Below are 16,895 nucleotides of genomic sequence, written 5' to 3' on the forward strand. Positions count from 1 at the left end.
TCAGTCCCTCAGGCTCACAACCAAGAAGTCATCCTGTATTCTTCACTATCTTTCATTAACCTTCCACCCCCAGTATCTGATCTGTTGGTAAGGTCTATTCATTTTACTTTCGTAGCATCTTTTGAATGTGCCCCCTTCTCTCCTCTCACACTGCAGTCATTTCAGCGCAGGCCTTTATATTTCATGCCTAGATTATTGCAGTCGCCTGCTGGTGGATCTTCCCACTCTAATCCATCCTTCATTTAGTGATTTTCCTCAAACTCAGGTCTCAGTCAACTTAAGTGACTCTTTGACTCCCTGTTGTCTCCTGGAGTAAATACACAATGCTCTTTAGCATTCAAAGCCTTTCATAATCTAGCCATCTGCCTTTCCAGTCTTTTTATACATCTAGTCCTGACACATACTGTTCAATACAGTGACACTGACTTCCTGGTAATTCCACAAGTAAGACACTCCATCTCTAGGCTCTGGGCATTTTCTCTGGCTGTCGCCCACATGCCTTGAATGCTCTCCCTTTTCTGCTCTGACCACCAACTTCCCTGGCTTTCTTCAAGTCCCAAGAAAAATGTCATCTTCTACAGGAACCTTTCCCCAACACCTCTTAATTCCAGTGCCTTCCCTCTGTTAATTATTCTTCTATTTATCCTGTATATAGCTTGCTTTGTATATGTTTGTTTGCATGTTGTCTCCCCCATTGTATTTTGAACTTCTTAAGGGCAGGTACTGTCTTTTTATTTATTCTGTGTCCCTATCTTAGCAGAGTGCCTGACACATAGCAGATGTTGTGGTTTTTGGTTGTTTATTTTTTTTATTATTATCGATTAGCCTATGCTCACAAACTAATGAATGGAAGGTTTAAAATTTAAATCAAGGTTTCTGGCTTTAGGTCCACATCTTCTTCTACTATATTACCTTAAAGGCCAGGTACGAGAGAGAAGTTGGGATAGAGAAAGGAAAGGACATTTCAGAGTGGGGAACCAGAAGTAGAGGTATAATGGCAAGAATGAGCATAGTGTTATTATTGGACTGGCCTGATTACACACATGAGAAGCGTATGTAAGTTAGAGCCAAATTATATAGGACCTTAAAAGTTAGGTGGAAAAAGATAGATTTCATGTCATAGGAAATTGCAAGCCATTGAAGCTTTTTAAACATTGGAACACCTTAATTAAGACAGTGTTTAAGGAAGATCCATCTGCTAATGCTATGTGAGAGGACAACTAGGATTCTATCAAGTCCAAGGTATATGGAAACCTCAACCAGGTTGGTGGCAGTGAGATGGGAAAAAATGAATTTTTAAGGAAAAATTAACAAATTTGGTACGATTAGGTAGATAATATGATATCAAAGGAAAAGGGTTAAATATCATAGAATTGTAGGAAAAAGCACAGGATTTGGAATCAGAAGACTAAGGTTCAGTTCCAGCTCTGCTATTAGCTGTGTGATGTTGTCAGTCACTTAACGTCTGACTTTCAGTTACTTCATCTGAAAATGTAGATACTATTTGTTTTATCTTGCTTAATGGTAGATAGGCATAGATATAAGTAGATAGATATAGATCTTGGTGATCTATAAAGAATTGTGAACTTTTATTAGTCAGAGGTGATTCCAAGATTTCATGTTTTCAAAGCCTGAAAGAATGGAAGCACTTTTGACAGAGATAGGGAAGTTGAGAGGAGGAGCTTGTTGGTGCTCAGGGTATCTTTGGGAGATGGCAGCAAGATAGTCCTGCAAGAAGAAAAGAAAGGTCAGTAAAGGAAACATGATGGGACTCTGAGCTCCTTGATTGCTTAGTAATAAACACTTGGTTATAATGAATAGCTGCATTTTCTTTCAAATGACCTTTATAGTAATACTTGCCTTATCTCCTTCATAAAATAAGATATGATATAAAAGCACTCTGAAAGTATAAAAGCACTGTATGAATAATGCCTTGACATGAGATTCAACAGATATGCTATTATAATAAGTATTTCTTTTACATACTGGCTTATACTTGAACTTTCTTTGGTAATTAGGTAAATGCATAAAATTAATCACATGGACAGCAAATGCCATGTTCTCACTGCAGGTTACTTCAGTGACATTCCTAACAGGTAATTACTCTGGGTTGCTTTCTTCCACAAGAGAATGTTAAGGTTTTCTGAAGTCATTCTTTCACTCTTGCTCCTTAGTTCAAGTGTTTCTCAAAGTGTAGAGATCAGGGACCTGAGCTAAAGAGCCTGAGACCTGTTTGGTGATAGGAAGTAGAGAGTAGATGATGTTTACAAAACAGGCAGGCAAATTCCCACAACTCTATGCCTCTTAGTAAAGTCTTGGAGTAGTAGACCATTCCTGATCAGTCCAGCACATCTCCAGACTAATTCCTGAAAGGCAGAGGCCTTGTACTTTCCACACAGATGATTGCATCATTGAAGCTGACTGTGTGTTCGTTATTCCTCAGCCTTTCCCTCCTTTTTAGTCTGCCTGTCAGCCCTCACTCACTCCAAAAAAAACAAAACAAAGTCAAGTACAAGTCATGTCATTAGTTCTCTGATGGCATGGCCTTCTTCGGCAACCAAGGACGAACACACACAGTCTACTTGTAGGGCACCACTTTTCACACTTCTTTTGTGCTTATAATGTGCTTCTAATCTGTTTCTACAGTGTTGATTAAAGGAGGAAAATGCACCTGAAAGAGTTAAATTGTAAGCTGGAATACATAGGGTTTAGGTGCAGTGCACAATAGCAGACACATGGGGGAAGCTTATTAAATGGATATTGATTTATAAAACTGAGCAATTTGCAGTCAAGATAGAATTATTGTACCAATATTGAAGCATTTTACCTGTATTCCCAAGCTGTTGCTACATATCCTCCTTTGAAATAGCATGCCTAAAGCCAGGAAACACAGAGTTGAGTAATAGAGTGGAAAAGCAGAAAATCTAGCTGTTGCTAAAAATGACTTTTAAAGTAATAGAATAATAATAACAAGAGAATAAAAGAGGGGAGAAATAGTTGGTATGTATTTTATGCAGAAAATGACAGTGTAAAGATCCCTCTTCAGCAAAGGAAATTGCATTTGCTTTCACAAAAATATGTAACACCTGGGATGGAGCCAAAGAACGGCTTACCTCTTTTAAAATGATTTCATTTAAATAACCTGATCTTTAAATGGAAAAACACTTTGCTCTTTTGCTAAGTGCTTTTCTTTGTTATGTGGTGCCAGTTACTATTCAGAATGTTAGCTCAGCAATAATGTTTATCAGAAATCTCAAAGGATGATCATTAGAGTTATTCACTGTATTATTGAACAGTAAATGACTTATCTCAAACTAAAGAAGGAAATTTACTTTTTATTGACCTATGAATAAACTTCTCTGATAGTCAAATCAGAAAAGTCTTTAAATACCTTCTGTGTGTTAAACCTGGGTCCTGAACTGAGTTTATTGAAAAAGTATAAAATGTGATCCCTGCCCTCAAGGAGCCTGCAATAAAATTCTAGTACTGACTTCTCTTTGTCGCTCTTTCTCAGTGCACTTTGCATGTTTTGCTCATATGCAATGTATTGAGAACCTAACTTACCATTTGCCCCAAAGAAGCTCTAGCTTCTCAGAAATAAAATACTTGGGGTTTGTGATATGTTTCTTCTGCTACTCTGAGTTTTTTGCCACTGTAAAGAAGTAACTTCATGACTGTTAATTTACTTAAATGGCATTTTATTCATGTGCTATAAATGTAACAAATGTAACACTTAAATCAGTCAGCAAGCATTTATTAAGTGCCTGTTACTTGTCAGGCACTGTGCCAGGAGCTGGGGATACAAATAGAAGGAATGAAATAGTAAAAAAGTAACTGTACTATCAATATTCTGTTATACGTTGTATTTTTAAATGTATTTTTTTCTTCTGATTAGCTCCTGGGCTATAATGAAAAACCAATAAATCTACAGATGTTCATTGGAACAGCAGATGATCGCTACCTACGACCACATGCATTCTACCAGGTGCACCGAATCACGGGGAAGACTGTTGCTACTGCTAGCCAAGAAGTAATAATTGCCAGCACGAAAGTTTTAGAAATTCCACTTCTTCCTGAAAATAATATGTCAGCCAGGTGTGTTGTTTACCTAACCCTATATGGACTGGATATTCTATGGTAATGAAGAAAAAATAAAAGAGTGTGTATGATACAAATAGTGATATGTCTGCATTTATGCTTGATAATGCTCTATTAGAGCATCTTTTTAAAGAGAAACCAGTCTCAGTCTGGGCTATAGGCAACTCTAGGCAACCAAATAGGTATAAATTTGAATCACCTTTAATTGGGGCTGCTTGTATAGGCCCTACTTTAGACCAAATGTCTTTGAGGTTCCAGAGAAAATTGGCAGGAAAGCAAAAAGGACAGTATGCTTAGAATTAGAGATTATTTAGGCCAGGGCTTCTTCAACTTTTTCCACTTGCAGCCCCTTCAGCACTGCTTAAACCCCTTCCTTTTACAAATAAGGAAACTGAAGCTCAGAGATAATAAGAAAGAATAAGAAAGCTGTAGGTGTAGTTAATAGAATACTGGACCTGAACTAGGGAAGATCTGAGTTAAAACCAGCCTCAGACAACTTCCTCAACCGTAACATAGGCATAATACCTACCTTGCAGGGTTGTTGTGAGGAACAAATTAATATTTGTAAAACTCTTAGCATAATGCCTGGCCCACAGCAGGTGCTTGATAAATGCCTGTTCCCTTCCCTTATTAGTAGAGCTGGAAATCTGAACCCAGGTCCTCTTGACTTTAAATCCAGGGTTTTTCCCACTGCATCTTTCTGCTTCCCTGTGTATGTGTATGTGATATATGAAACCCAAGTATTTCTAGATTAAGGTGCCAGAGCATAACTTGCTGGCACCTATATATGCCTTAGTTTCACCCCTCTTTGGAGTAACAAGCCATGGGAAGCTGATTTTGTACCGCTATTATATAAAAGCTCCCATTAACTGTTTTTTTCCCCATCTTATGGCAAAGAAACCCCCAAGGCTCCCATCTCCTGTCCCTTTGATTCAGAGTTTCAACTGCTGATGCAAAAATCACTTTGCACTGCAGATAACCATGTATAAAAAATATATAGACAGTATAAAGAGTTTTAGAGGCAAGGAACTAGCATTAAAAGGGGCTCAGGACAGGCTTCTTACATAAGAACTCTAAGGTTTTAGTTAGAGATAACCTGTGTCATTTATTTAAAATTTTGTCTTATCTAAGGTTAAAGTTATCAACTTACAAATCTGAGGCACCTTTTAAACAAGACTCTTTATTAAATGACATGTGTACAACTGGGACTTGGGACTTACTTTCACCCTCACCTCCCTCTTTCCATTTTTTACAACTGCAGTGGAATTGAATAAACTCTGTTACTTTCTCAAATATGGGAGTGTTTTCCCTTAAGCTAATATAGAAGTTGTAATGTTTTTATAGCATTTAGTACATATTTTTTCCCCAATAACACATACAAGCAGTGCAGTTTGGCTTCTTGTTCAGAAAAAATTTCAATCTAAATCTCTACAGCTTTTCTCTTTTTGTAAAGTGAAGCTTTTGAACCAAAATGAATCTACATGCTGTAAACCAGAATCATTGTCTTAACCCTGCCAGTATTCTATATACAAAAGTTTATAAGAATAAGAGTCTATGTAACAGGAACCAAAATGTGAATTTTATCATATTTACACAGATAACCACTACTCTGTTACATTTTAATAAGCATCTCTGGAACTGGAAAATAATTCTGTTTATAAAATTTCATCACCTTGCTGCATGTAGTTTATTTGAAAACCTCATTTGTTTTCTGTGCATTTTATCTGTATATGTGAACATGTTTTTAGATTTTAGAAATTCACATTAGAATTATCCTTCAAATCCTTTAGGATTTAAACTTACAGACTAGTTTCTGGCTACAAATTGTGCCTTAAGATGGAAAACAAAGGAAGCCATAATCAGAAACAACTCAGAGCAATGAAAACTAACTTAGCTGATTGTAATGTTTGATCAGTACTCCACTGTACCCATTCTTTCTTTATGTGAATTTTCTATAGTTTTTTTTATGATTTTTGCTTTTAGTTGGTCATATATGTTGATTTAGGATATATTCTTAATAATATTCACTACTATTATCCATAACTCAGTTTAGCATTTAAATAGTCATAAATGTAGATTACTTATAAAACTGAATTTTAACAGGATGGAATGGTATTTATTCATAGACATTCTAGTCAGTAACCAAACCTTTGATTGATGGTACTATTTCAACCTCACAGTTGAACTTTCCTGCCCTGACTTTATTCAGTGTTCCTTGTTCTTTTGACTTTTCTATTCCAAAAGCATTCCATTACAAAAAATACTTTTGATCATGAACAACAAGATCACTACTACCATACTTCCTTTCTAACACTTGAGTATAAAAGAAGTTAGGGGGTCAGGGGTCAGCCATTCCATAAAACTCCCATTTTGATGTCTTAGTATAGCTGCAGAGATAATCATGGGTTCTCAAAGACTATGCCAGTGTAAAGAGGGTGTTGTGGAAATTTCTACCAAGATTTTGAATATGACTGCAGCAGCAGCATATTTTGTCTACTGCCCTAGGACTAACCTAGCTAAATATGGAAAGGCTTATCATCAGAAGATTAGCCAATAGGTGATGATTTTTTTTGGATATGGCAACCTATAAAAACATTAAAAATATAAAACTAAAATTGATGGGTTTTCTAGAACTATTGCTTATGAATCAAGGAGTAAAGTATTATTATTTTCCCCCTAGTATTGATTGTGCAGGTATTTTAAAACTTCGCAATTCAGATATAGAACTTCGAAAAGGAGAGACTGATATTGGCAGAAAGAATACGAGAGTGCGTCTTGTCTTTCGTGTACACATACCCCAGCCTAATGGAAAAGTGTTGTCTCTGCAGACTGCTTCCATACCTGTTGAATGCTGTAAGTGAGTATGATGGTATCTCTTTAAAATTTCCTTAACAGTAACCAGTAGATTGTCTTCTCTTCATTTGCTGTCCAAAGTTTAGATCAGAAGAGCAAATATAGACACATGAATTAAATAACCTCATATGACAATAAAGTAAGCAGGCTGATTTTTATGTTTGACAGAATGGTAAAAAGCTGTGAACTCTGAATCTGAAAACCTTGATTCTAGTCCCAAGGCTGAACATGTGAATACGTAAAGTCCTAATGATGGTAGAAGAATATTCCTAAATTACATTGTAGTCTATTGTAATTAAATAATATAAAATTATTTTTGAAATCTTACAAGTTTTGTGGTAAAATATGTCTTATGAAGTGTTAGTCTATTAAGTGTAATGTAATTTTTCTTATTTTCATTTTCTTTTTTAAAAAGTATTTTTTATGCTTGAAAGTTTACATATTAATATAAACTTTTATTCAACTCTTTGGGGGAAAAAATAGCACAGCGATCTGCTCAAGAACTCCCTCATATTGAGAAGTACAGTATCAACAGCTGTCCAGTAAGTGGAGGTCATGAAATGGTGGTGACTGGAGCAAATTTTCTTCCAGAATCCAAAATCATCTTTATTGAAAAAGGCCAAGGTAACAGAATGTTTACACTGAGGAATTTGGAGGATGGAGAGGGAGGGTAGTTTCAAGAAAATGAAACATTTTCCCCTTAGATTTTCAAAGTTAATTAATTCACTAGTGATTTGTTTTTATCAAAGCTATCTGCTGAACTGTCCTTATACTTTGTAAATGGAATTCCATCCTGAGGGAGGCTTAGTAATTTTTCGGGGCTTTATTTTTAGTTTTTGAGACTAGGTCTCCCTGGGTGGAATTCACCTAAGGCTGTGATCAACCTGCAAGACTTGACTATTTCTGACCTGGGCCAGTACTCCCCTTCTTAGCCTGGTGACTCCTCCAATCCCAGGGGTTCACCATGTTGGTGCCAGACAACAGCTCAGAAATTTTAACCTCAAACTATCTGCCAACTTCAGCCAGTAGCAGAGATTATAGGCAAGTGCCACCAAGCCTAGCCAATAGTAGCAATTTTTAAAAAGAAGTTGAAAAACTATACTTATTCCTAAATACTTTATAAAAATTAACTGGGAAGTAATTTTTAAAGAGCAAATCCAATTGTATTTTACTTTGTGTATTGAATATTTCTAAAATGTTGTTTGTATATGTATATATTTATTCTCATTTTCATAGTGTTTTATGTAATTTTAGAATATTTTTCCAGGTGATGATATGGTGTGTGAAATATGTTCACCTGACATAAAAAGTTACAGTTTTTAAAATATTGGAAAAAAGGAAAACTAATATTAAGTCACATTACTTGGAACTTGGATAAAATATTTGTTTTTAAATCTCCTGTGTGGTTGTAATGTTCTATTTTATGTAATAGCTACTTGTGGGCTGCCTAACTAAATTATAAGCTCCCCAAAGAAAGAGAAACTTATTTATCTTTGCTTATTCTTAGCACCTAGCACATAGACGTAATAAGCTTTGAATAAATTCTGAATAAATGAATTTGGTGTTTTTAGTTAGTCAGACTGTCAGTTCAGGTGTAGGCCATTAAACACTCATAAGTTACAATTAAAAGCTCTTTGGTAAGGGATCAGGTAGGAAAAGTGTAAGAGTATTCGCATGAGTGTTTATCACTGGTCAAGATGTGATATCTCACTCTGTTTCATTGCTGTTGTCAAGTAATTGAGCATATTGTTTTTTTTAAACATCAGTAAGCATATACCCAAGTTCTGTACTGCTAGCCACAAATTGTCTTTGGAAAATTGGATAAATATTCTATGGATTGTTTATGGACAGACATGGACAAGAGTTGCACAGAATGAGAAAGTGTAGATGGTTTGTGATCTCTGTCTGCAAAAGGAGTACCTGCATTAATACGGTCATGTTGAATAATCATGTATTTTACATTGACTATACATGTGACACTCTGCCAGGTACTCTAGAGAGTGCAAAGTGTTATAGAATGGATTCTCAGTCCTCAAGGGGTATGTAGACTATTAAGAGAAGATTGTTCATAAATTAGTGTAACCTAATTTATCTGCTCTCCCACATATTTAACTTTGTTGTGCAAACTAGTCTGAATAAGGGACATTTTTCACCCCTCCATCAAGGGCAGAGAGTTTATCACTTTGAAATTTTGTGTATACTGGAGAGTTCCTAGTGCATCAACTTCTGTAGTTTAAGATTTTTCTGAGCAAGAGAAAAGCCCAGGCCCTCTTTAGGCATTTGTTGTTGTTCTTGGACCAAATAAGCCAGTGATTTTTTAACATTGTCATATATATATATATATATATATATATATATATATATATATATATATATATATACACACACATACATGTATATATATAAATTTTAATATCTGCAACCTCAAAAAATTAAAAGCATTGTTCATTTACATTGTTAAGTTTGAGAACCTCCTGGTGTAGTCTTAAGCCAAGTCACAAAATCACAAGGATAGAAAGGACTTATTAAAAAGTTTCACCCTGTTTGGATTATGGCAGTAGTTGTCCACCTAGCTCACTATCTTCCTGGACTCTCTAACAGATTTTCAGGATTCATTTTGATGTTTCTTCAAACACTCTTAACATTTCATTTCTTTAGTGTGTTCATATCCCACCTTAACTATGCCCATAGATAGTCACACCCTGGATCTCACCATTACCCACAAGTATCCTCTTTCTTGATCAAAAACATTGACATTCCTCTAAAAGACTTACCCTTATCATTCCATCTTTCCTTTTGACTCACTCTTCCTATGCCTCCCTTCCCGGTCTTGACTGTTTCAACATTGTAACCAGTTCAGCTTTATGGTGCCTTCTGTTCAGTCCAACACCTGACTGTCCTTTGCAGTTTATTACCCTTTGCTGAATTTCAGCCCTGAATTATTCCCACCATCCCCCTCCTCATTACTCATGTGCTATTGAATAGAAGTACTATAACTGTTATGTTATTGAACCTTAACTGGACTCTCATTATACCAAATCAATTCTTTGTTTCTTCCATAATTGATTCTTTTGCTCACTCCCCACAGAAGGTATTCCCAACCTTCTCTTCTTGATAATGAGATGACCTTTCTGTTTACAAAACATCCTCTCTACGTATGCCTTTGATCCCATCTCCAGTAGATTTTCTCCCTCAATCATACCCCATCCCACTCCAGTCTTCAGACTCTTGTTTTCTACTTGTAGTTCTTTCCCTTCTCTCTTATATGCCAAATCCTCCCTAATCTTTTTTTTTTAATTTTTCATTAAATCTGCCACTCCATGACTTATCATCTTAAATCTTAGCTCCCTTTATCAGCCAAGCTCTCTATATTGATGCCTCACTTCCTCTTTTCTCTTTCTCCTCAGCCTGTGGTGTTCTGTTTTATGGCCTCATTGGTTACCAGTGATGTCTTTTTAAAAATAATATATTTCCCGCCCATGACATGTAAAAGCAATTTTTAATGTTTGTTTTTTAAAATTTTGAGTTCCAAATTCTCTTCCTCCCCCTCCGCTTCCTACTCTTTGAGATAACAAGCAGTTTGCTATAGATTACACATGTGCAATCATGCAAAACATTTCCATATTAGTCATATTGTGAAAGAAAACCTAGAACAAGATAAAAATAAAGTGAAAACTAGTATGCTTCAATTTGCATTCATCCTTCATTAGTTCTTTCTTCAGAAGTAGAGAGTGTTTTTCATCATGAGTCCTTTGAACTTGTCTTAAATCATTGTATTGCTGAGAATAACTTGTCATTTACAGTTGATCAGTGTACAATATGACTGTTATTGTGTACTGTTTTCTCCTGGTTCTGCTCACTTCACTCTGTTTCAGTTCATATAAGTCTTCCTAGGCTTTTCTGAAATCGTTCTGTAGTTTCTCAGTCCTCATCCGTCTGGCTTTCTCCTCTCTGGGTTTTCATGACAGTACCCTTTCCTGGTTTTCCTCTTACCTGCCTGATTTCCTCAGTCTCTTTTGCTGGGTTAATATCTATATCACTGTAGGTGTCCCCCAAAAAGCTCTACATTACACCCTCTTTTCTTCTTTCTCTACATTCTTGTTGACCTCATCAGCTCCATAGGTTTAACTCTGTGCAAATGACCCACAGATCTACATATGCGGCAACAGGATCTCCTTTGAGTGTCATTCTCTCATCACCAATTGCCTATTGGACATTTCAAATCATATATCACAGAGATATTTCAAATTCAGGTTTGGTCCCTTCTGGTTATAATTCGTGTTATCCTGTGTTCTGTTAACTTTGCCTTGGATTAAGTAGATTGTCCAAATGGTGTAGATTTATGAAAATAAGAAAAATTCTATTTGTAAAATTTAAGGCTGCAAATAAATATAGTTTATCATTTTGAAATAAAATATTTATGGTTTTACTCATCTCCAAATTGTTAGTGACTTTGTCCACTGGTGCTTGTTGGTTATTGAATCATAAAAGTTGTTCATTGGGCATATCTTGCAGATTTTTAAAAGCTACTCTTACAGATCCAGCTATGCTAACTTTTTGGTACCACAAGGGGCTTAACATGGCACTGCAATAGCAGTTTTGTTATGGCCTTTTAAAATACTGTACATTTGAAAGAATCTAATGCATATCTGACTGTGGAGTAGTTTTTGCTTAAGACATGAATGAGTTAAATTATTTAAGGAGCTTTGGTGTTTTTAGGGGAAATATATTCCCCATAACAGTGTGTAATTACATAATTATATCTTGCTTAAAATTTAGTTTTTAATCCTCCAATAATAGAATTACTGAATGCTTTCATGTGCTTTATAACCTGAATTATTTGTAAATTGAATCATTTCTCTCAACAGATGGACGTCCTCAGTGGGAAGTAGAAGGAAAAATAATTAGGGAAAAGTGTCAAGGGGTGAGAAATTTAATTTTTCTTCATTTAGAAAGTATTCTTGGTTAATATCTTTAAGTGGGAATACTGAATTAATTATATGTTGTTGTTTTAAGTCAGGAACCTTTTTTTTTCCTCATTTCACTGAAGTATTTTAAAACATCAGTCTAGCATCAATAAGCATTTATTTGACACCACTTGTGTACAAAGCAGTGTTCTAGGAATTGGGAACAGAGTTAAAAATGAAACAGGCCTGGCCCTTGTAATACAAAAATGAAAGGGATTTATTTGGGAAAAAGTAGAGAGAAGAACTTTTAAGTAAACAATAAAAATTAGCTTTATTTTGGTATATTACCTATTTTGGGTTAGAGTAAGGAAAAGGGAAGAGATTGTTTCAGAAGTGTGTATTTGAGAAATGTAGTATAAACTTATTTTCCTTGTAACGTAAACTGAAAAAACTGCTCAGACTTTTTTTTTATTGGATTGACTGTTTATTTTTCATAGCACTTCAGCTACCTTATCCTACCTTCTGCATTTCTATTCTGAATAGATTAACCATATAGCAGGCAATTCAAGGTTTAAGGTAGGAATGGAGGGGTATTTATTCCTTGGATTAAAGGCCATAGGCATGTAGAAAGCATGGACCAACTACACTGGGCTCAGCTTAGGAACTTCCAGTATTTCTTTTTATATAGCATGTTGTAAGGCCTCGGTACAGTTTAAACTGAGAAATAGAGGTTCCTTACCCCTTCTTTAAGATTAGTATGTTCTGAAATTAGTGGTAAGCATCAGCATACATAATCTCCAATTTCACATCTCCAACTGCCTTTAGACATCTCAAAATGAGTGTCTAGTAGGCAACTTATACTCAACATGTCCCAAACAGGAATCATTATCTTTCCCCCTAAAACATCCTCCTAGCCCCCTTCCCTGTTAATCTAGTGGGCAAACGCCATCTTTGCAATCTAGTAGTCGTCCTGTGTTCCTTTCTACCTCTTAACCCTCATGTCCAATCTGTTGCTAAGGCTTTTAGATTTCACTTCTGCAAAATCTCTCAAACATTCCCCTTTCTCTCCTCTGACACTGCCATCACTCTGGTGCAGGCCCTCATCCCCTCACACCTAGACTATTGCAATAACCTATTGGTGGGTCAGCCTGCCTCAAGTCTTTTCCCACTCCAATCCATCCTCCATTCAGCCACCAAAGTGATTTTCCTAAAGCACAGGTCCAGTTATATTACCCATATCCCCATTAAACTTCAGTGGCTCCCTGTTGCCTCTGAGAATAAATCCAAAATTCTCTCTTTGACATTCAGAGCCCTTCATAACCTTACCTCCTCCTGCCTTTCCTTTCTTCTTATATCCCTACTATGTATCTTTGGTTCAGTGACCCTGACTGTTCACAAACGAGACACTGCATATCAGCTGTAGGCATTTTCTCTCTCTGTCCCCATGTCTACAGTGTTTTCTCTCTTCAACTCCTCCTATTGGCTTATTTTTAAGTCCCAACTAAAATTCTGTCTAATACAGGAAGTTTTTCCCACCTCCACCCTGTTAATTCTAGTGCCCTTTCTCTGTTAATTATTTCCTATTTATCCTACATATAATTTGCTTAATATGTTTGTTTGCATGTTATCTCCTCTGTTTGATTGTTAGCTCCTTGAAGGTAGGGACTGTATTTTATCTTTTTTTGTATCCCCCCAGGCACAGTGCCTGGCACATAGTAGGCACTTAATAAATGTTTATTGATTGTTTTCTAATTTAGAGGATTTTTCATTAAAAAATTTAAGAAATGTAAAGTAGTTATTAAATTTCAGGCTCCCATTTGCATGATTAAACATGGATTCAGAAGGTAAAGGAGAAAAATGTAATTTAAAAATTTATTAGGAAGATATTTACACTATTCAGTTCCTTTGTAAGTGCCATGTAACAATATGATGAGTTTTTATTTCTTCTGTAACAGCACCATTAAGAAAAAAATTGTTTTCATGTTTTGCCCTCCAAAAAATTATGGAAAAAGCTGATACCAGGCTGATATAGAAGCTTAAATTTTCACGTGCAATATATTTTAGTAGTGTATTTCTGGTCACTGCCCAAAATTATCTAAAATGTTTTCACCTTCTTGTGCTAAATTTAACAGGTGCTTTTCATTTTTAGCTGTAAGTGTAATATTATCTTGTTTGAATTTTCACTTAGGCGAACATTGTCCTTGAAGTTCCTCCATACCATAACAGAACAGTTAAAGCTGCGGTGCAGGTGCAGTTTTATCTTTGTAATGGCAAGAGGAAAAAAAGCCAGTCTCAACGTTTTACTTACACGCCAGGTACAAGGAGCTATTGTAATGGTTTCTTATAAAGTTGCTTGAGTAGAAGCTTTTTTGTTTGTGTTGGGTGAAAATAAGCTCAGTGAATAGTATAACATCTTTAGAACACAGAGTACTTAGAAGCAATGAAAGTCTTTAATCTCATTTCCAAATTCATTGATCTGATGCTAACTACTGACCTAAGTAAAACATAAGTAATTATTTTTTGACCTATAAGCATGACTGTCTCCCAAAACACTGTCTCAGGTCGTCTGTTATCTCTATACATTCTCCTTTGATGTTCTCATTAACTCTCATGAACTGAATTGCAATCTGCCTCTCTAGGCTTCATTCCTCTTCTAAACTCCAGTCCTATTGATGTAACTGCCTGTTAGACATTCTAACCCAAATGTTCTGTCCTTATCTTAAATTTGTATATGTAAAATGATCTCATTATCTTCCTCCAAATGAATTCATTTCTTCTCCAAATTTCCCTTTTTCAATTGAGGATAAAACTTCTTCCATTTACTCAGGTTTGTAACCTCAGAGTCACTCACCCTTCAGTCTTCTATTCCTTTCTCTTCCTGTATCCAATCAGTTACCAAGTCTCATAGAATCATCTCCTCCATATTTAACTGGACTGGCTTACCACCTCTCATATAAAATATTGGAATAATCTGTTACTTGGTCTCCCTCCAGTTTCCTCTCCCCAGTCTGTCCTCCACACAGCAGTCAAGGTAATCTTCCTGATGCCCAATTCTAACCATATCTGGTGTTATCACTTCCCTGGCTGAACTGACTCCACCTGCTACAAAGAGGTGATGGACTTAAAAGAATGAAACATGGATTTTTAGACACAGCTAATGTGGGAATTTGTTTTGCTGGACTATATGTATCTGTTGGCAAGTTTTGATTTTGTTTTAATGTTTAATTGGAAGCAAGGGGATGACACTGTGGGTAGGAGAGAAAATTCAGTTTGTAAATATCACTTCATAGAAAATAAAAATTCATTTGCTGTCTATTACCTGTAGGTGTAAATACCTGTTCCTTAGCCTGATATTTAAGATTCTTTACCTTCTGACTGCAGTCTATCTTTATAAATTTATTTCATATTTATGTAAAATATATAGTCCCATTCCTGCATTTGATGGTTTAGGCAAAATGACCTACTAGTTGTTCACCATACTCAACACTCTTTATATAGTTTCCATGTTTTTCTGTAGCTTGAGGATTACCTCACTTCTGCCTAGTAGAATCTTTATCTTTCTCTGTTTAGTTTTTAAACTGAACAGTTTTTGTAACCTTGCCTCTTGCTACTTACTCCTCATCTTCACATGCTCTACATTCTAGTGTGCTGGACTTCTTGTTGTTTCTTGAACTAGACACTCCATCTCTGTACTATGGGTATTTTTTACTAGTGCTCCCCCATGCCTGAGATTAATTCTCTCTCTCCTTGTCTGCCTCCTATCTGTCCTCAGCTAAAGTCTCACTTTCTGCAAGAAGCCTTTCTCAATCCTTTTATTTTTAACATTCTTTTTATTTTAATCTTGAGCTCCAAATTCTTTCCCTTCCTTGAGCTCCTCTCCCACCCACAAGACAAGTATTTTGATATCAACCATACATGTGAAATCATTGAAAACATATGTCCATAGTAGCCATGTTGCAAAAAAAGGCAAGAAAAATAAAGAAAGCGAAAAAAATGATACTTTAATTTGTATTCAACAGTTCTCTTGCAGGAGGTGGATAGCATTTTCTTCTTGGGCCTTTTGGGAATTGTCTTGGATTTATTGTCTTGATCAGAGTAGTTAAATCTTTCCTAATAGGTCATTGTCACAATGTTGCTGCCACTGGGTACAATGATCCTATGGTTCTGCTTACTTCACTTTGCATCAGTTCATATGAGTCTTCCCATTTTTTTCCCAAACCATCCTGCTCACCATTTCTTAGAGCACAGCATCACAATCATATACCTCAACTTGTTTAGCCATTCTCCAGTTGATGCCATTCCCTCAATTTCTAGTTCTTTGCCACCACGTGAACATATTTTTGTACAAATAGATCCTTCTCCCCCTGACCTTATTTTCATCTCTTTGGGATACAGTCATAGTTGTGGTATTGCTGGATCAAAGGGTATGCACAGTTTTATAGCCCTTTGGCATGGTTGGACCAGCTCACAACTCTACTGACAATGTATTAGTGTACCTATTTCCCATATCCCCTCCAGCATTTGTTATTTCTTCCCATTTTAATAGTTTTCACCAGTTACTTATAAAAACAATTTTAACAATTCTGAGTTCCAAAACCTCCCACATTCCCCCCTCATTGAGAAGGCAAAACAGTTTGTTAGAGGTTATACAGGTACATATATAAAACATATTGCCATATTAGTTATGTTGTGAAAGAAAACACAGACCAGCAAAGCAAGAAAAATAAAGTTTAAAAAAACACTGTAGCATTTGTCATTTCTGATAGGTGTGAGGCAATCCCTCAGAATTGTTTAAATTTGCATTTCTCTAACCAGCAGTGCCCAATCCTTACTTAATTGGTAGTGTCTTCCCTCTGAGATTATCTCCAATTTTTTCTGTATATTGTTTGTGCTTAGTTGTTTGCAAGTTGTCTCTGCCATTACTTTTATTTAAGAACTCCCTAAGAGAAGGTGCTGTTTTTTCATTTCTTCGTATTCCCAGTGCTTAGCATAACTCTTGGCATGGAGTGTTGTTCATCCTTTATTACTGAAGTGAAC

The 16,895-nt window shown here is 35.9% G+C and overlaps 1 protein-coding gene across 4 annotated transcripts in view; it reads left to right on the top strand.

Annotated features, from left to right (window-relative positions):
- NFATC3 (nuclear factor of activated T cells 3) overlaps window positions 1-16,895 on the top strand; it is a 173,928-nt gene that overhangs the window by 96,824 nt on the left and 60,209 nt on the right. For 3 of the 4 annotated variants that reach the window (XM_072636144.1, XM_072636143.1, XM_072636147.1), the window contains exons 4-8: window positions 3,896-4,095; window positions 6,779-6,951; window positions 7,435-7,575; window positions 11,820-11,875; window positions 14,047-14,173. In XM_072636144.1, the coding sequence (XP_072492245.1) occupies window positions 3,896-4,095; window positions 6,779-6,951; window positions 7,435-7,575; window positions 11,820-11,875; window positions 14,047-14,173 (697 nt within the window). The remainder of the gene's footprint in view (window positions 1-3,895; window positions 4,096-6,778; window positions 6,952-7,434; window positions 7,576-11,819; window positions 11,876-14,046; window positions 14,174-16,895) is intronic. The other variant, XM_072636146.1, reaches the window with a different exon arrangement.

Source organism: Notamacropus eugenii, chromosome 1 (assembly GCF_028372415.1).
Source record: "Notamacropus eugenii isolate mMacEug1 chromosome 1, mMacEug1.pri_v2, whole genome shotgun sequence".
NCBI classification, from domain to species: Eukaryota; Metazoa; Chordata; class Mammalia; order Diprotodontia; family Macropodidae; genus Notamacropus; species Notamacropus eugenii.